This window comes from Archocentrus centrarchus, chromosome 16 (genome assembly GCF_007364275.1).
Source record: "Archocentrus centrarchus isolate MPI-CPG fArcCen1 chromosome 16, fArcCen1, whole genome shotgun sequence".
NCBI lineage: Eukaryota > Metazoa > Chordata > Actinopteri > Cichliformes > Cichlidae > Archocentrus > Archocentrus centrarchus.
The window spans coordinates 3,320,565-3,341,381 of record NC_044361.1 but is presented as its reverse complement, the minus strand read 5'-3'; the positions used below and the strand labels follow the sequence as shown (position 1 = coordinate 3,341,381).

The following is a 20,817-nucleotide window of genomic DNA, read 5'->3' as shown; positions in this document are numbered from 1 at the left end:
CCCTCTCTTTGTTACCATTCGACTACACTTCTCCAGTCTGAATGACATTCCAATGTCATTGCTGTGTAGATCCTAGTGGTGTGGATCAGTGAATGGTTGTCTCATTCACTCCTGGTACAGCTGATATCATCCATAGAGGAGGTGGCTGATGGTTGCTCCGTTCCGTAGTTGGTATCTTCAGCCAGTCTTGTTAATGATCTGGCTGAGGGGGTTCAGGCCTATGCAGAACATCAGTGGGGACAGAGCAGTTGATGGGGACTTGTGCAGTTGGCTTGAAGTTGCCCTCTGTTGTTGTTCTCCACATCCCCATTGAGTTCCTGATGAAGGCTCTTAGGGTCCTGATGATCTCTCGCTCTCTCTCTGGAATTTATACAATGAATCTAAAGATGTTTTTGAGTGTGAAAGTGTCTGAAAAGTAACCGGAGTTCTCGCAGAAAACCTGTGCAAAAGCATGTGGAGAACATGTAAACCCTACCTTGTTTTTATCCAGGACCTTCTTGCTGTGAGGCAGCAGTACTAACCACTGAGCCGCCATATCGCCACAAATGATTATTTTTTGCTTAGAAATCTGTGGGATTGAGTGTGAAGAATTTTATAATAGCTCTATGGTTCAGATCAGTTACTGTGCTATCAAAGAACAGTGTGTCCAGTCTTCTTCTGTCCATTTCTGTCAGGATCATAAATGGGTTTTTCTTTGCAACTCTAAATTTTCTATTTTAATTTTTAGATGTATTTTTACAGGAAAAAAAAAGAGCTTTTGCTTTGTCATAATCGGTCACTGAGCGTGCAAAATTTACAATTTTGTCCATGGCTCTAAACGTGTTACACATTAACGTGTGTGAGTGTTTCGTCTTTCTTCCATCAGCTGCTCTCCATCGTTGTTTTCTAGTCTGCAGCCATCAGTCCACTTTGCACACTAACATACGTGAGAGTGCTTGAATGCAGTGTTTGCACGAGGCAAACATTAGATGCGCGCGGCAGAGGAGGAGGAGGTGGCGGGGTGGGGTGGGGTGGCAGTGTGGATGACGTCAGCGATGTTTCGTGCACGCGGACAATGCGCTGAGCTGAAGAAGCAGCTGTGTGTACACACCGTACCTGTATACAGTACATCAGGGCCTGTGAGCCAGGCAGCGCTGCCGTGTGTGTGTGTAGCGGTGGGGAGGAACTAAAGAGGCTTTTCTACATGTTATCGGCGCGGAGAGGTATGTGCGGAACAAACTGCTTGCTTTTTATATCTGCTCGTTTTTATTTTGATATTTATGGGTTATATTTAAAGGACGACGGGGAGAAGCGCTGCGGGATTTCCGCACAGTGCGGATCTGTTGAAGGAACTGCTAATTTACATCAGTTTTGCTGGTTGGTTCGAGATAAGTAGGTGTGGATTATTTGCGGGTAATTTCTGTTATAAGGTGCCGCGGAGGGCAGATAGAGCAGCGCGTCATCCATTTGTTTTAAAGGAGTCGTGACGCGCGCGCTGTCCGTAAGATATGGTGATTATTAATTATTAATTTCTTCATGATGCTGACGCACAGCAGATGAGGCGCTCACTGGAAACAGGTGATGCTCTTCTGATGTGGTTTGAGTGGGCACAAAAACTAAATCCTACTTCCAGTAATCATTAAACAACGCTGGGCGAGATGGTAGAAATATAAATAAGCCAAGTCCTCAGGCACATCTTATTATTATTATCTAGGCTAGAAGTCACTGAACTTGATCATCAACTAACAAGTTTGAGTCTCTTCACCAAGCCACTTTTTACTCAAGTCTTCTGTAGTCCTGAGTTTGGATACATTTTTATGGATCATCAACTTTTACTGAAGCTTCAGAGAAATACAGCTGCTGCTAAGGACTCCAAGTAAGATGAAGCTAAATTAAAACCCCATTTGTCTGATATTATTATTATTATTATTATTATATTATATAACAAGTAAACATAACCTCTGTATTTTGAAAGGAATTAGTACAGCTTTGTATTCCTTTCAAAAAGCAGAATATAGCCTAAACCATAACTGATACTAAAATCTGACCCACAAGCCTATTTTTAAGTCACTAAAAACAAAACAAACAAACAAAAAAAAGAGCAGATGTTCCAGATGTGCTTTAGGTTACCAAAACCTTTTCAGGTAAATTTATTGATTTATGTTTCATATAAGCTTTGTGTCAATCATTGAACAAAGCCAGTTAACTGTTTGGAAATCACTGAGCTGTCATATACGTGAAGTACCCTCTGAAAGTCTACCAGAACATGTGAATGGTGAGCACAGGACTATAGACAATCCCTACTTCGACCATCACTGAAACCAACCAGCTGATCTATACAATAACAGCAGTGATCCTTGAGATTCTTGGCTATAAGATGAACAGCCATAAGGAGCAGTACCCTCCATGGAAAAAATTACTTCAGGCTAAGATGAAGGCAGCACGGAGGGAAGTTAGCCAGCTATCAGAGCTGCAGGAAGGTGTGATGAAGAGAGGGGTCCCTAAGAAATACAGCAGGCTGTCCATCCCTGAGGCCTTAGAGACTGCCAAACAAACACTCACAGCCTGAAGAGGTATACCAGAGACAGAAGCCAGGAGAATAAACCAGATGTTCTTCACTGAGCCATGCAAGGTGCACTCTCAGTGACAAGGGAACAATATGAGAACAGCCCCACCCCCACCAAGACTGGACATAGAGTAATACTGGAAGAGCATATAGGAGAAGGATGCAACACACAACACCTCAGCTCAGTGGCTAGTGGATCTAAGAGCAGACCACAGCAACCTCCCTGAACAGGCTCCAGTAACCATCACAGTGGCAGACATCCAGGAAAGAGTCTCATATGAAAAGCTGGACAGCACCAGGCCCTGATGTGATTCACACCTACTGGCTAAAGAAGTTGGCCCAGCTGCAGGCTGTGCAGAGATGCCCCTGAGGCATTCCAGCAGCAGGGTGCAAGATGCTAGCAAGCAGGGCATACATGAAATGCCATAATCAAGTGGCTGGCATTGTATACAGGCTGGTATTGTATACAGAAACATCTGTGCTGAGTATGACCTGGAAGCCCTGAGGTCAAAATGGGACATGCCCCCACGGATGGTTGAGAATGGCTGAGTTAAGATACTGTGGGACTTCCAGATACAGACGGACAAACTGGTGATGGCGAACCAACCAGAGTGGTGGTGGACAAACAAAGGAAGAAAACCACAGTGATAGATGTAGCAATACAAATGATGGCAACATCAAGGCGAAGGAACATGAGAAGCTTGTGAAGCAGTCCTAGGAACAGCTAAGATACTGCGCAGGACCCTTAAGTTCCCAGGCCTCTGATAGAGGACCTGAGCTTGGAGGACAAAGTAAGACTGCCTGTAGGGCGAGTGGGCAATCAATTTTCACTCCACAATAATCATAGCTGACAGAATTACTGTTATATCTATAACAAATTAAAAAAAATAATGATGCTGTCATTCAAAGTAATCTTTAACCATTTACCCACTCAAAATAGGACTGAAAGGCGATGGAGAAAGTCTGACCATAACTGTAAGACCAACGGGTTATTTAGGTTATGACTGTATGTGTATCAAACTGTATTTAATTAAAAAAAAAATACAACAGTTAGTGTAAATACAGGTATAAGGCAATGCACATACCATATACTATTATGCCTGAGAGCTTATGTAAAGGCTTGGTTGTATCACTGAAGTTGTGTAGAACTGATTTTTTTGTACTGAGTCAATTGCAAGAAATTTTGAAAGTGTCACCCCGGCATCAGTCTGTCATCCAGCACTGATCCGAGTACTCTGTTTACCCTACAGGTAATTTAAGAAAATGGAGGGAGGAAACTTGTGAGTATAGCTTTGTGCCCATACATAATTTCACATAAATTGCTCAGGTCTTCCAAATTTTTACATAATTCTAAGAAGGAGCAGTCACAGCATTGGTCCATCCTTTGTCATTGCAGTGGCTACTCCCGAGACCATCTTGACCGCTTTATCCAAAGCCAAGACTCATCTGTGGTGAACAAGTTCCAGCAGAAATACTGGAAAACCAAACAGACCCTCATCAAGGTCACTGGGAAGAAGGAGGACGAACATGTGGTTGCCTCAGACGCAGATCTGGATGCCAAGCTGGAGGTGAGCCGCAGTTTTAGTTTAAGAGCATGCTCAGTGACAGCCATGTTTGCCTCCTGTTCCCCTCTGTCACACCACAGGAACATCAAGAAAAGCTGAAGGTACCCTCCCTCAGGCAGGCTGCACAGACTAAAATGGCTTTTTGATTTACACTATGCCAGTATTTGCTTCAGGCTTAAAAGTTATATTAGGTTGCTCACTCAACCCCCCCCTTATCTGGCCTCCATTACCAGAGTGAGGAAAATTTAACTCATGAAATCAATACTTGATAAACATCCAACATTAATCAAGGCCATGCCCCTGATAAGCATTGCAATCTTAGACTGTATATAAAAGATGGGCTTTCAGGTCTGAAAAGTGAGTCAGTGGGGAGGTGCCTTAAACATACATTTTTTAACTAATGATCAGTGGAGGGGGGGGGGGGGGGGGGGGGGGGGGGGGGGGGGGGGGGTGACTCCTGTGGTGGCAAAAAAGACTAAAGGTTGTATCGCTCAGTTGTTCTGTGACCCTTAAAAAACACTTAATAGTTTATGGTCTCAGTTGATAGTTTCAAGTCTTATTAACTAAAACATAATGTTGACTTTCAAAGTGATAGGCCCATCAATCAGATTAACCCCTTACTTGTAGCAAAAATGCTCAAGTCAAGGCCAAGCAGAAACCTCAGGCTGAAAAACAAAGTCAGTGTGAAAGGAACTGCAGTTCCTCTAATGGCCCCATAAAAGTGAAAAGTGTCCATGGACACCCATATTAAAAAGCATTAAACAGCATGTTTACAGTCTGGTACAAAAATGCTTTTGGCCTTTGTGGTTTCCTCCCTTAATAACAGCTGTACTTTGGATACATTTATTTTTTAAGCTCATCCGTTTGGACACTGTTAAGGCTTAAAGTTGGGGGCGTGGCCACTTTGACTGACTAGTGTGCCAACACAGGCAGCTGCAGCCAGTAGTGGTCACTGAGCTGGACCTCTCAATATTTTTGTTCTCTTGGTGCCTTTTGAAGCATTTTTAATACAACTAAACTATGTTGCTAAAATTATTCACTCATCTGCCTTCACACACACACACACACACACACATGAACCTGATTTTTAATCCAGAGGGTTTAATATGATGTCGGCCCACCCTCTGCAGCTATAACAGCTTCAGCTCTTCTGGGAAGTCTTTCCACAGGTTTAGGAGTGTTTATGGGAATTTCTGACCATTCTTCCAGAAGCACATTTGTGAGGTCAGACACTGATGTTGGAGAGAAGGCCTGGCTCACAGTCTCTGCTCTAATTCAGAATCAGAATCAGATTTATTTTGGCCAAGTAAGGAATTTGGTTCCAGTTGATGGTGTCTCTCTAGTACTATACAGTGTCATATAATTCAACATAAATGCTATACTATATATAAATACAAATACAAATCTAAGAAAAGGAAGGAAGGTGCGGTGTAATTTAAGAACTATACTATACTGGTATAACAGCAATATCTCTATTCCATACACATTTAGGCAATGTATGTAGAGATCAGTGTTATTGATCAGCTGTTAATGAGTGTGATGGCATGTGAGGAAAGAAACTGTTTGAGTGTCTGGTGGTTTTTGTGTACAGTGATCTGTATCTCCTGCCTGAGGGAAGGAGCTGAAATAAACTGTGTCCAGGGTGCGAGGAGTCTGAGATGATTTTCTTTGCCTGTTTCCTGGTTCTAGAAGTGAACAAGTTCTGAAGGTTGGGCAGAGGAGCACCAATGATTTTCTCAGCAGTTCTAATAGTTCTCTGCAGTCTGTTCCTGTCTTGTTTTGTTGCTGCTCCAAACCAGATTGTGATAGAAGAGCACAAGACAGATTCAATAACCGCGGAGTAGAACTGCATTAACAGCTCCTGTGGTAGACCATAATTCCTCAGTTGGCGCAGAAACTACATCCTCTGTTGGGCCTTTTTGAGGATGGAGCTGATGTTGAGCTCCCATTTCAGGTCCTGAGAGATGGTGGTTCCCAGAAACTTGAAGGTCTCCACAGTCATCACAGGGCTGTCGGTTATAGTGAGGGGAATCAATGATGAGGGATGTCTCCTGAAGTCGCCACAGTCTTAAGTGTATTTAGCTCCAGATTGTTCTGACTGCACCAAAGCACCAGCCGTTCAACCTCCCGCCGATATGCAGACTCGTCACCGTTGTGTATGAGTCCGATGACTGTTGTGTCAAACTTAAGGAGTTTAACAGTCGGGTCTGTCGATGTGCAGTCGTTGGTATAGAGGGAGAAGAGCAGTGGGGACAGCATCCTTGTGGAGCTCCAGTGCTGATGACAGTGTATCTGAAGTGATTTCCCCCAGCCTCACTTGCTGTGTTCTGTCTGTCAGGAAGCTGGTGATCCGCTGACAGATGGCAGGAGGTACGGTGAGCTGAGAGAGTTTGGAGGAGAGGATATCAGGTTTTATGGTGTTGAATGCAGAGCTGAAGTCAACAAACAGGATCCTAGCATATGTCCCTGGGCTGTCAAGGTGTTGTAGGATGTAGTGCAGTCCCATGTTAACAGCGTCATCCACTGACCTGTTTGCTCGGTAGGCAAACTGCAGGGGGTCCAGCAGGTGTCCTGTGACATTCTTCAGGTGAGCCAACACCAGACGTTCAAAGGACTTCATTACCACAGACGTCAGTGTGACAGGCCTGTAGCCATTTAGTCCTGTGATGGAGGGTTTCTTCGGTACTGGGATGATGGTGGATTTTTTTGAAGCAGGAGGGGACTTCGTGCAGTTCTAAGGATTTATTGAAGATCTGCGTGAAGACCGGAGCTAAAGACAGGAGGGGGAGACGCCGTCTGGACCTGGTGCCTTCCTGAAGGTGTCAGGACTCTGTGCAGGCCAGTCAAGTTCTTCCACACCAAACTGGCTCATCCATGTCTTTATGGAGCTGCTTGGTGCACTGGTGTGCAGCCATGTTGGAACAGGAAGGGGCCATCCCCAAACTGTTCCCACAGAGTTGGGAGGATCAAATTGTCCCAAATGTCTTGGTCTGCTGAAACATTAAGAGTTCCTTTGACTGGAGCTAAGGGGCCGAGCCCAACTCCTGAAAAGCACCCCCACACCAAAACCCCCACCCCCCCCCCCCCCCCCCCCCCCCCCCCCCTCCACCAAACTTTACACTTGGCACAATGCAGTCAGACAGGTACCGTTCCCCGGGCAACCACCAAACCCAGACTCCTCTGGGTTTGGTGGTTGCCAGGGGAACAGTGGCAACCACCAACAGTGGCGGCGTGCTTTACACCACTGCATCAACGCTTTGCATCATTCTTGGTGATGGAAGGCTTGGATGCAGCTGCCATGGAAACCCATTCATGAAGCTCTCTCTGTTCTTGAGCTGATCTGAAGGCCACATGAAGGTTGGAGGTCTGTAGTGATTGACTCTGCAGAAAGTTGGTGACCTCTGCACACTATGACCCTCAGCATCCTCTGACCCCACTCTGTGATTTTACGTGGCCTACCACTTCATGGCTGAGCTGCTGTCATTCCCAATTGTTTCTAATTTTTTAAAATCCCACTAACAGCTGACTGTGGAATATTTAGTAGTGAGGAAATTTCAGGAGTGGACTTGTTGCACAGGTATCATCCTATCACGGTACCACGCTGGAATCTGAGCTGAGAGCGACCCATTCTTTCACTAATGTTTGTAGAAGCAGTCTGCATGCCGAGGTACTTGGTTTATACACCTGTGGACATGGAAGGGACTGGAACACCTGAACTCAATGATTTGGATGGGTGAGGGAATACGTTTGGGAGAATAGTCTATCTAAGAAATAATATTCCCTGTTGTGAAGTACAGGTTGTCCAAAAAGTTTGAGCTTCACTTTTAAAATAGGGTATCTATACTTCCGCTTAAAGGCTTGTGGTATAATTTTTTTTTCTTTAAATGAAAACACATCAAACAAATGAAGTGCAAAGTGAATATTTAATGCAGTAAGGTTTAGAAATAACATTTTAAATCCAAAATAATTTTGTCCTTAAAATTTTGCTTTCCACAGCCTTTAGTATTTGGCTGTTTGTTGAAATAATCTTAAGAAATTTCACCCCATACTTACTGCAAGTTGGATTGGTTTTTTATGATACACAGACTGCTTTGGCCACTCCGTTATAGACAGATGACGGCTTCTTCTTCAGTTTTGCATAGTCTGAAGTCGTGGCTGTGACCCGTTATTGGAGCAAACTGACTCCTGCAAAATGAAGCAGCCTTCTTTGTTCAAGATTCTTTTTATTTTGTAAAAATCTCCAAATTTCCCAACAAAAGCGTCTCCACAACCATAAGATTTCTCCATCATATTTGGCATAAAGCACTCCTCCAGCTTACATCTCACAGATGTTTTTGTCCTTTTAATCTCTGCCTGCTCCTTTCAACTTGCTACAATGTAACTCCAGTCAAATTCTGAACACAGCAAATATTGAAGCAAACGGGAACACAATTCAGTGCCACAGTAAAGGCTCTAAACACTAAAATACTGCTTAAAATTGACTCTCCTGCACAATAGATGATTGAGTCTGAATCCACTGTATTTTTTGGTTTGATGGGCATTTGCGTACATGCAGTGAAGCTGTAACCTCAATGACTCTAGGGCTGAGATTGGTGAGTGTGCTGGCCACTCCATTATAGTCAGAATGCGGCTGTCTGAGTGCTCTCTCTAAACAGTTCTTGCACAGTTTGAATCTGTGGTTTGGGTCTGCAGATGTAGAAAGAAATTGGTTCCAAATGAGCAATATCCACACGGCACAGCAAAGCACTGGCCTTTTTTGTTCAAGGTCCCTTTTACCCTGTACGGCTCTCCAAGATTACCACCACCAAAAGGTGTTATGAAGCTCCCACACCTCACAAATACTCTTTGTGCTCCAAATGCCTCAAATCCAGTCTTTATCCATCTGTTGTCTGAGCTTTATTTTTCATCTCCACTTCCATTGTCCACTTGCTCAGCTGCACTGCACCATCCTCCTTTTCATTCTATTCTGGTTGGAGTCATTTTTCGCTGTTCTATGAAGGGAATAGTATGTACTGTTGTATTAAATCCTGAGTTATTTGGCAGCTTCCTGCATGGAATAATATTAATTTCTTACAACAAAAATACTCTAAAGAGTTTCAGAAGACAGTTTTTTATTTACTTCCTTGTTTTGAGACAATAAATGAATTCAAAAAAAGTCCCGATTCTCTGGAAACTCAACTGGCTGAATTAATTGCATCTTTAATCATCAGAACAGCTTTCAGCTGTGCTAACATAATTGGAAAAGAGTTTTTCTAATGATCAATTAGCCTTTTAATATGATAAACTCGCATTAGGTAACACAATGTGTCACTGAAACACACAAATGTTGTCTGCTGAAAATGAAAATTGATGTTTCATTTAAAATCATTAGTGATTTATGATTAACAGTTCCATTAATCATTAATTTCATTTGACAGTGCGTTTATGCTATTTTTTTTCCCTGCAGGTCTTCCACTCCATCCAGAGAACGTGCATGGAGCTGCTGAAGGTCATTGAGCAGTATCAGAGGAGGATCTGCTGTGAGTTCAAATTAAAAGCATTAAGTTTTTTGAGGAAACAGAAACCTTAGTTGAATGCTGAAAGTATGAACTGTTGATTGAGTTGAAGAGTTTCAGGATGCCAAGCCAAACAGTAAGCATTATTAAGATATGAAAAAGTGCTTCCCATCTCTTACTGCGCAGTCCTTTCCCAAGAAGAGAACGAGCTTGGTCGTTTCCTGCGCTCTCAGGGCTCTCAGGATAAAACCAGAGCTGGAAAGATCATGCAAGCCACGGGGAAAGCTCTCTGCTTTTCATCACAGCAGAGGTAAGCGACACGCATCAATGTGCAGCCTGACACATCCTGAAAATAACACGCTAGAAAATGGCTTCAAAGGTCAGCTAACTGTATCACCTCGAATCCACAAGAGGGATGTAGGAGAGAGTGGGTCCAGATCATATCAGAAATGTTCATCAGCAGCAATCAAATAACTGCCTTTACAGAGCAGACGACAGGTCAGCGTAGAGACTCTCACTCCACTGAAAACAGCAATTCATGGACCTGAATCTGTGTGGCAATCAGACATTAGCAGCAATAACAATTATCAATATGAAATTAAATGTTATAGCGTTAATCTTGCAGCATCAGTGGTAGCCTGAATGTCATACTGATGATTTTGTTTGTGCCAGTATTTCTATTTTTTTTTTTTTCCACTGCTCAGCCTTTTTGATTCTTGAGTTTGCTTTTCCAAGATCATTTAAAGCTTTTGCCGCGGAGGAGCTGAGATACTTTTCAGTGCAGCTGAATAAATCTGCAGCCTGTGATCTGCTATGTAGACAATACGTGACAAATTTTCCATATGATCACGCGAGAGCCACACGCAGCACCTTAATATGGATTTTAATACGACACTCTGCAGACTGGCTCTGAGGAACCCGCTGTGCCGTTTGTACCAGGAGGTGGAAACGTTTCGTTATCGTGCCATCTCAGACACGTGGCTCACAGTGAATCGAATGGAGCAGTCGAGGACGGAGTATCGAGGAGCGTTGCTTTGGATGAAGGATGTGTCTCAGGAGCTCGACCCGGATACACATAAACAGATGGAGAAATTCAGAAAGGTTCGTCTTTTTCGATAGCACAGCAGTGAGCAGACAAACATGACTAATGCCTGCATTCTCTCTGGTATGCATGATAGTTCACACTGACACCCCCTATGAAAAGTCATGTCTATATACCAGTAATAAGTTGCAACTGCACATAATCCAATTAATTGTTCTTTTGTTAATTTAATGAGTACTTCTCAGACTGCAACCCAAAGTTGATATGATGAAGTGCTGTTCCTGCCTAGAGCAACATAAAAACAGTAATATCAGAGCCCTGCCAACGCAGTCTGTGGGAAACTCGCAAAAATATTATGACTTCCACAAATTCAATTTCCTCCTTTGCCATAGGGCCTCCAGCAATCATTAATTAATCTGTCATTTTTTTCAATTAAATGTTCAGTCTAAAAAATGTCAAACAGTGGAAAATGTCCATCATCATCTGCCAGTACCTCTGTTAGCTTCATATTTATATCTTGTTTTTATGGAACAATTTAAACCCCCAAAACATCAGTTATCATGACATCATCAACAAATCCTCATTGACTAATTATTTCAGTGATAATTTTACACAATCAGAAGAGACAACAAAAACATCAAAAATCAAGAAAAACAGTTACAAAAACTGCCACTAGAGGGCAGAACATACCCACAGATGGTCCACCTGCAGGAGCACCGGCGTCTCTTACAGTTCAGCGAACGAGAACGCCACTGTTCGCATTTTCACTGTGTGCTACGTGATACTAGGTGACTTGGTTCTCTCTCAGGTTCAGGCTCAGGTGCGCACAACCAAAACAAGCTTTGACAAACTGAAGAATGACGTCTGCCAGAAAGTGGACCTGCTGGGAGCCAGCCGCTGCAACCTCCTCTCTCATGTTTTAACCACATACCAGGTACACCTCACAGGTCCCAGCTGTCTGCGTGCACTTAAATATGGTGTTTTCAGTGGCTCTGCCACATGTGGCTTAGTCAGCAGGTTAAACTATCATCCACTGGGGAGAATTACTACTTTTACCTTGAGCAGCTAAGCATGTGACTTTTTTCTTGTGTGTTTCAGACGACACTTTTGCACTTCTGGGAGAAGACATCCCACACTATGGCAGCCATCCATGAGAGCTTCAAGGGCTGTCAGCATTATGAGTTCTCCGCAATTAAGGTCAGAGTCTCAATAATAACAGTACTAAATGCTGACACTAAAGACACGTAATAACAATAAGTGATGTTTTTTGTTTTTTAAAAAATTATTGCTCCAGACTTTAAAAGACCCCACGGACAAGATGACTAAAAAGAAGGGCAAGAATAAAGCTAAAGCAGAAACAGAGGAAGCAAAAAAAGAAGAAACTACAGATGATCAGTGAGTTTCACAAAATATCTGTTGTTATGCAGGAATACCAAACACGTATACCAACAGAATCAGACTGACTCAGTCTGAACACAAAGAACCAGTTGTAGGTCAGCCTGACTCATCCATGTGGCATCAGTTTTTGCTGTTTTCTTAAAGCCACTGGCATGTCTCGTTTATGCAGACCTCAGGCAGCAGCGTGTGATGCAACGGGTTACGGCATTAGCTTAAAGGGACTGTCTCTCTGAGCTCATCAGGGTTACAGCTGTGAAGGGGTGTACTTAGACAAACCGCAATCTTTCCCTAAATCTAACCAAGCTTTAAGTGCCTACACCCAACCAGCAAAACACACACAAACACAAGAAAAAAGGTCTGAATGGGACACACAGCATCATTTCCAAACACCCTAACACATACTCCCTAAAACCAGGGCTGTTATCTCCTCCAGTACTGCTCTGGTTGTCACATCAGGGGACCTGTGCCAAAGGACACCTTGTGCAGAACAGTAATATAATGCAGAAAAACTGCATTATATTACTGTTCTGTGATGTTGGCACGTTGTTCATGTCATGTATGAACAAAATGTTACAAACCTGCTTTCTGTTTCTCACATTTATAGACTCGTCTGTCTTGCAAATGAAAGCACCAGCAACATGACCAGAGAAGGTAAAATACAACTAAATCTGTTACTTAATTTCTATAGAAACAGCTGCACATGTGCTTATTGTTACATTTTAGGCTGCATAATAATAACTGACTTCACTGTTAAATAATCTACTGAGAATAAGAGGACTAAGAAGGAAATAAAATACTAAAGGGGGCCTATTATCCATCCTTGCATCAGTCAATTTTTCCATAGTTCAGGATCACAGGAGGGCTGGAGCCTATCACAGCTGACGAGAGGTGGGGCACATCTGGACAGCTCGCTGTTCCATTGCAGGCCTAATCAATTATTATGATCATCCAATTTTTCTTTATCACTTTATCTTTATCTCATGTCCACTTGTGCTGTGTCCCTGTAGTCAGCATTCAATCATATATCTCTCACTCATAGTCCGGCTAAGCAGAATGGGGGGTGGGTGGGCTAGCCTGGGGACCCTTACTACCATTTTGAGTTGCTGCAATGGCCTAGCCTGTGTTTCTTCGCCAGAGCAATCACCACCCTGAACTCACACACTCACCCACCGTAACTGTGCAATATTATATTATTCATACTGAACAATATCTGACATTCCTATATTGTGTAATATCCAGTATTCATTCACTAGTGCAATATTCATCATCTTCATTATTATATGTATACACATATTTATTTTTCTTACAATGTACAGATGCACCAATGTATGTATATATTTTTATACATTCTATTTTTTTTGTATATTTTACACATTGTTTATTTCTGTATATCTCTTGATTATATTGATCATAATAGATTATAATATTATAATATTTTTATTTTAGAGAGTTTGATTTTCTGTTACATGGCACTGAACAGGAGTGGCCCTCCAATCTCATTGTACATCCTGTATAATGACAATAAAGGCATTCTATTCTATTCTATTCTATTCTATTCTATTCTATTCTATCATTTTTCCACTTTGAGGCCTGATATGGTTGTCTCCAGCACACAGCTGTAAACACAGAACACCAGTGAATAAAAATATGGTGCTGGAAACGAGTATAAATGGTCCAGTCTAATAACTCTAGTCTAAACACTCAAATCTCTTTGTTGCTATCCAGAGTCAGAGGGAGAGGAGAAGGACAGCATGGCCTTACTCAATGAGATCCTGGGCGGGTTGTCTGTGGACGAGGGCGATTTTTCTCGGGAGTGGACGGAAGTGTTTGGAGAGACTGATGAGGGAGCAGGTGCAGCATCCAGCAGACGAGCAGAGTCCCAGGACAAGGAAAACTCCTTCTTTCTACCATCACAGCTTTTGGACCAGAGTTTGAATAATCTGCAGTCTTCCATCTCAGGTCAGAAAATAGCAGCCTGTGTGTGTCTGTGGTGTAATTGTGCTACTAGACAAGAGTGAACCAGGTCCAAGAAGGCTCTTTAGAATTCAGAAGAATAGACCATTTGGATTTTGCACCATTAGGAAGATTCTCTCACCGTGACCACCACACAGAGCCTCTAAAAATTAGCCATCATTAACCATTAGCCATAATTGAATTTAATTATACATTAATGTGAGATAAATATTCCTAAAAACTAAATAAGTTACATTGTTTTTCTATGAATGAGTGAGTTAGAAAAATCATTAAGGCAGAGCTAAATTGACCTGCCCCCCCAAAAATGGCTTGCACATAGAAAAGTGGCTTTAAAATGATTCATCAGCTCCACATCTGTCAAAGTAATAGTAGGCGGCTGTTAGAATATGGCAATTAGATCTGCTTACCCGTAAGTAATTGCCAAGTACTTTCCATCTCCTCTTGGCCTCGATTCTGGCTGCTACCATCTCATCTGGTATTGTTGACTTGGTTTTGTCCATTTCCAGCTTTGAAGGCTGTGAGTTGCACACTGCTATAAAGAACATGTAGTTTGTGTGCATTTTCTAGACAAAATGTAAGAATCTGGGAGAGCACGGTGGTGTGGTGCTTAGCACTGCTGCCGCACAGCAAGAAGGTCCTAGGTTCGAATCCACCTTGGCAAAGAGTTTGCATATTCTCCGTGTACTCCAGTTTCCTCCCACAGTCCAAAGACATGCAGTTAGTGGGGTTAGGTTAATTGGTGATTCTAAAATTGCCCATAGGTGTGAGCCCTGCAACAGGCAACCTGTACAGGGTGTACCCTGCCTTATGACAGCTGGGATAGGGGGGCTGGGACCTTAATCTCTTCCCATAAAAAGCTGCTGAACATATATTTTCTACTTTTAACTGATATGACAGACTGAACCCCAGATTAAGGGAACACAAAACAGTAAACAACGACAATTAGGGCAAAGGTCGGTAGAGGTAAAAACGATTACAAAGCACTGAATGAAAGTCTGTGCAGGTAGAAGGGCTGAAGTGTAGAACTACTTCTTACAGTAAAACAGAGCTTCTTTGCTAATTCTCTCCTCTCAAAAGTTGGCCATGAGACTAACAGGGCAGACTTTATATGGCATACAGATCACTTTTAGTCTAGGCAGTCTAGTTGTAACTCTCATTTGCATAATGACAAACCTCCCATGCACAGGCTAGTTCAGCAGAGGGGTGTACCTCCACTGCACATACAAGCTAGTTAACAACGTGGCACAAAAAAGGACAGTTTATTGAGAGGTGGGAGTTTTGAGTATTTCTTTATCAAGTGCAAAGAGAGGCCCGTGTATCAGCGTGCCAAAGAGTATAATTTGTGTCATTATAAAACCAAAAACTAGAAAACACATGCACGTCCACACTGAAACAGAGGGAGGTGCAGAACGCTTGCACTTTGTTGTTGCGCCACAAAAAAAAAAAAAAAATCTGATGTTTTGGGCACACCTGCTGCTCTTCATCATCATCACAGAACCACACACCAGAAGAAAAATGGAGCAAGTGACAGTGAACCGAGAACTACAGCTAAATGTCCCAAATCTCAAACTGGTGAAGTTATAAAGGCAGTTCCATCATCGCAGAGGAAGGCCAGGCTATATGGTACAGCTAAAAGTTTTAGCTTTATTTTTTAAATGAAATTTACCACAGAGCAATTGAGTTGTCATATTCAGACCGCTGGAAGAGGCTGAAACTTATAGAACAATGTACAAAATTAAAGATCCTTTATTTTTGCTGTTGCTGTGAGTTGGCTGTATGGTCCCCTTCTTGGATCACTGTAACAAGATGATGCATTACTTTGTCTAAATAGTATTTAGACAAATACTATAATGGTTAACTCTTTAACTCCTAGTGTATTATATTTGATACACGAGTTTTTGATACTTCTACATCGGTGTAATGGCTTTCGGTTGCTATCAATTAATTTACAGCTTGTGGGATGAACAGAGTGTGGCCAAAAGTCCTCCTAGAATAAAATCTCGTCGTCTTGAAATGCCTCCGGGCAATTATTTTAACTTAATTAACTTGAAAGGTCACTGTGACAAGAAGTGCATATATAGGATCCCCAGCCAAATTGGATTTAAAGAAAACACTCAAAATGTTTGCTGAGTTTGCCCCATAATAAGTTTTCAAGCTATACTCGTTACTGTGGATCTCTCCCATAGATTAAACCTCCCCTATGTCTTCAAGAGCATCTTGGATTGTGGTGAAAGAGGTCAGTACTTAAAGAGGCGGTTCAAGCCAGCAGAAAGCAGAGCAGATAGATCCAAAAAAGGAGTCACAGAATTCAGGATGCAGTCCAAACTGGCAAATCAAGAATAAATGGCTCATTTTCAATATTCTTAAACATTTTCAAGGCAAGGTCAGGGTGCAGCAGCACCATCTACAAAGTAATTCAGGTTTATTAGGGTTTATGACCAACCCAAATCTGCATCTCCTCTTCAGATTGGGCCCCTCATTCTGCCACTCAGGCAACCGAGCACTCATCAGGAGCCAATCAGAGCACTCCTAAGCCACCAGCGAAAGGTAGGCCCAGGTGACAGAAGTCAAACATATTAGAAGATATGAATGAAATGGGCAAACTAAAAACTGTGCTCATGTTTTAAGAGCTCTTGGCTAGTTTCCATTCATACTTTCAGGCAGCTGCATGATTTTCACCAAACTTTCACAGCAAGTTTTCTTGGTGACATTTACATTTGTTAACTTCTTTTTTTTTAAAATAGAGGCAGGAGGGACGTCCAAAGACCTCACAGCATGGTTCAACCTGTTTGCCGACTTGGACCCCCTCTCCAATCCTGACGCCATCGGCAAAACTGACACAGAGCACGAACTTCACAATGCATAGTTCTTCCTCAGCATCATGTTTTAGCTTTCTAAGGGGTACAGTAGTATTTGGCTTCCACCATGAACAGAAGGGGGGGGGTGAACAGACTCATGCTCAAAGGGCCTCATGCAAGAACAACATGTTTGTGGGACGATGCTTTCCCACGAGTGGTCACTCCTTTCAGCTCATAGGTAGGCAGGCAAATTGCCTAGTTTTCTTAATAAGAATCAAACTAGTTTAAATATAACAAATTAACTTCAATAATTCACTGTGTCGTCATCATGGCTCGCAAATTCACCATTTTCCCTGGTTGTGCACACTGGCATATTATGACACAGTAATAGGCGGCAGCCTGTCGTAGGGATTTTGGAGCCGTGATTATGCCAGTGATCACAGGTAAAATTTTGTGTATTCAACTTAACCTTTTTAGCAAATACTATAGAGAAGAGATTTAGGATAAGAACACAAAATGTTCTTGCATGAGGCCCAATGAACATCTAAAAATGATATGTAAGATTTTATATTGAGGAAGATGTGGTATGTTTAAAAAAATAAAACAAAAACTTTTTACAGGGAAAAAAAGTGATGTCAAACTACAAGGCCATAACATGAAAATATGCTTTTAATAACTACTAGGATCATCTCAGTGTATGGGACTTAAAGGGGACCAGTTATGCTTTTCCTTATATATAGTATTAAAGGTTGGCCATAGTTTCCGATAATGAGGTCAGCATGTGTACATGTAATCCCTGTGAAAAGATATCCCTAATATGGCCATCTCAGGTATACAGCTCTGGCTGTGAGCACAGAAGCCCCACCCACCAACTGTTAAACCCTTCTGTTCGCAACGAGTCCCCAATCAGAAGAAATCTGGCTTAAAGTAAGAGGAGTTGAATGGTTTGTTTCAGACAGACACCAGTATAAAAGAATTTCTCTCAATGCTAAGCTGGTCCAAGGGTAAAAATGTGGATGAGATGGAATTGAGCATGCTGAGTCCTCTTTAAGTCAGGCTGTAACCAGACATGAAGATTTATGTAATGGTGGCAGTATTATGCCTATGTCAGTGTCCCATGAAAGAAAACAAACATTTACAGCTAAACGTTTAATTTTTAGCAGGAATACCTCAGTACAAGTTAGGAACAAGCCTTTGACATTAGATGCCTTGGGAATCTATAGTCTCTCTCGTAGCATCCACGCTTCATTTGCAGTTCTCATTACTGAAGATGGCAAACAGGGGGAACTACTGCGTGATGTGCACAAGAGGAAAGAAAACACGACAAAGATAACAGTTCCTTTGTTTACAGAGTTGACTGAAGGAATTTTAATGCATGTTCAACAGAATTATTTAAACAGAAGCATATTTGGCCAGTATTGATCTATTCCAGCAGTGCAAGTAAACTGAACTCATTTCCCACCACATCTGAAGGGGGGGGGGGATTTAATCCGTGTACGGTAATTCAAGTTGTTTCAGACGACTTTTGTTCTTGTTTAAAAAAAACAAACAGCACTGATGCTTTGTTAGTATATGTGATCCCCTTTAAGTATAATCCAGAAGTGTGTTGATTTATCGGTCATTTATTATTGCATGTTGCATGCCTTCTTTTATGTTAAGCAGTAAACGTTGACTGAATGAACTACATGTTTACTGTATAGTGATGTGACATTTTTCTACTTCCTGTTTTTATTCAGTGGTTTTTGGTTTTTATGGGCATTGTGTGTCATGTCAGTGTGTTACTTCTAGAGCCAAAAAATGGAAACTAAGAATCATGTAAATACAATCTTGTAACAACTTTAATGACAATGCTGCATAAATTGATTATATAAATCAGTAAATGCCTTAATCTAATCATAGATCATCAGAATTACAACTGAGTGTGAATTTATTTTGTTAAAAGTTTGCTTTGTTTCCTTTTTGATCAGTTATAACCAAATGCATCTATTGCCTTACCTTTACTCCTATTTGTATATAGAAATCATGCTTATGAATACTGATAAGTATATGCTTAGCTATGACCTTGGGGGGGGGGGGGGGGGGCAGGACAAAACAAATCAACCCAAAGAGAGACATTGTTTTTTTTATTTATTGAAAAACACAAGATCTACATAAAAACGTGTAATACACAGAACTGAATCATCGTTGCCTAACGTGGCAATCATTTCTGAACAGCACAATGTGTTTGTGAATATAATCAGAATTAGCATGATTAAAACTCTTGGAGCTGCAAGCAGAACAAAGTACTTCAACTTCATTTGTGTTGAATGTGCTGCATACGTTCTTATTTGTGCTTCTGTGTGCAAGTAGCAAAACAGACCAAAGTCAAAGTCATGTTTTTGTTTTGTTTTTTTAAATTATATTCTGATAATACAACTTCTGCAAGTAACATCAGGCCACATCTGGCTGAGTCTGTATATTGAGACGAACTCTTACACATTTTTTTTTTTCTTAGTGTAGCTTTACTTCAAGCAAAAATCAAAATTGCACACTGATTGCTTTAACTTTACAGATTGGTCTAACATAAGATGGTGATTATCATTTCCATGTTTCCAGCTAAGTGCTTCGGTATAGTTTTAATGATTAGTGCCTGTGTTTATATGTTTGCTGAGCTGTTTAATAACAGAAATGAACAGCAGATAAACGTTCTGCTTCTGTGTGCTCCAGTAACGCTTGTATAATATTGTTAAGGTAAATTACCAGTTAACCTTTAGGCAACAGATATTTACTGTTAACAAACAATGAAATTATGCTTGATTTTGTTCACTAAATGGTGATTAATTTGTTTGTAAACCAGCTGCAACTTTGGAACATGAACAATGTTCATAGATGTTTATAGTGCTTTACTGTAAAGCATGTATAAGTATGCAGATGGAGCAGCGGTGAATTTTGATGGCTTGGATAGAAATCTGTCTCACTATTGGTGCAGCAACGTGGACCAAACTAACAGCATAAACCTTTCTAATAACTAATAAACCTTTATTATAATTCCCTTGTTTGTTAACAGTAAACTATTTGTTTACCATTTACCATCAGTTTGATAAATTGTTACCATTGTGTCCCAAAATACATGAAAGGCCCATCATTGCTTTCTAATTTCCTTTGGTACATATTTAACAAAAGGGGTGAAAAAAAAATGCCGTAATTGTCAGCATATTAATTTTGGAGGGTGAAGCTTATGTCGCTCATTCCGTTTGCATGAGTTCTCACAGTTGACCAATTCAACGGCGGTCTCTGGAATGTGTCGTAGCACCTGAAACTCTAACCTGAACAAGTTAACACATGAGTCATCTGTCACAAGCTGTGACATCAATCATTTTATTCAGTCTGTAATAGCCTCCCTCTCTCTCCAGGACCCAAAAAAAAAAAAAAGAAACATTTCAGCGAAAGACTGGAACGTCTTTCTGAACAAGAAAGTCAAACACTGGGCAAAGGCAACATAGTCAGAGAGAGTACATTCCACATGACCTGAGTTATTGTTCTGGGTAGTGTGGGGTGATAAAACGAGGAAACGGAGGAGCCGTGTGCTTTGTGATTGGTCATTTGGTCGCTGACTAAACAGCTGATGTTTGCATTTTAGCTTACCAAGTTTTATCAGTGATCAAATTGGGAATGCAGGTCTCGGCCGGTAAGCCTGTCAGGTGAACCTGCACTTAGGTGACTGCTGGTTTCACTTAAGACTGTGTGCTACAAATACATTCAAATAAGTAACAGAGAAGGGAAACGGGGCAAAGTATTCTGACATCCGTGTATCTTAAAAATATGAAACGTAAATGCACTTTGAAATGTTAGCTTGCTGAACACTGAACAGCTAATAAGCTGGTTAGATAATGTTAATACAATGTTTTTGTCTGATATCTCATAGCTGTGTCCTGTGACAGTTTTGGATTATTTATTTTTTTTGTCCTTTTTCATTTCAAACTGCTGACACTAAGTAACACAGTCATTCCAGCAGTCATTT

General features: G+C 41.4%; 1 protein-coding gene across 2 annotated transcripts; it reads left to right on the top strand.

The window, feature by feature from the left end:
• The first annotated feature begins 1,069 nt into the window (after nucleotides 1-1,069).
• ica1 (islet cell autoantigen 1) lies at nucleotides 1,070-18,705 on the top strand. 2 transcript variants are annotated; one of them, XM_030750235.1, is made up of 13 exons: nucleotides 1,070-1,202; nucleotides 3,796-3,825; nucleotides 3,942-4,113; nucleotides 9,557-9,629; nucleotides 9,792-9,915; nucleotides 10,508-10,706; nucleotides 11,456-11,581; nucleotides 11,746-11,844; nucleotides 11,942-12,042; nucleotides 12,650-12,696; nucleotides 13,771-14,004; nucleotides 16,486-16,566; nucleotides 16,764-18,705. In XM_030750235.1, the coding sequence occupies exons 2-13, from the start codon at nucleotides 3,809-3,811 to the stop codon at nucleotides 16,883-16,885; spliced, it is 1,395 nt and encodes a 464-aa protein (XP_030606095.1). In that variant the 5' UTR covers nucleotides 1,070-1,202; nucleotides 3,796-3,808; the 3' UTR covers nucleotides 16,886-18,705. The 2 variants fall into 2 exon arrangements, 1 of the variants encoding a protein (XP_030606095.1); XR_004021184.1 differs by lacking the exons at nucleotides 11,942-12,042; nucleotides 12,650-12,696 and having other exon boundaries at nucleotides 16,764-16,795.
• The last annotated feature ends 2,112 nt before the right edge of the window (nucleotides 18,706-20,817 follow it).

Excerpts from the sequence above, each read along its gene's own strand:
- ica1 (XM_030750235.1), top strand. Across the intron at positions 4,114-9,556 it reads ATCTGGATGCCAAGCTGGAG|GTCTTCCACTCCATCCAGAG; the intron begins GTGAGCCGCAGT and ends TTTTCCCTGCAG. Across the intron at positions 11,582-11,745 it reads ATGTTTTAACCACATACCAG|ACGACACTTTTGCACTTCTG; the intron begins GTACACCTCACA and ends TGTGTGTTTCAG.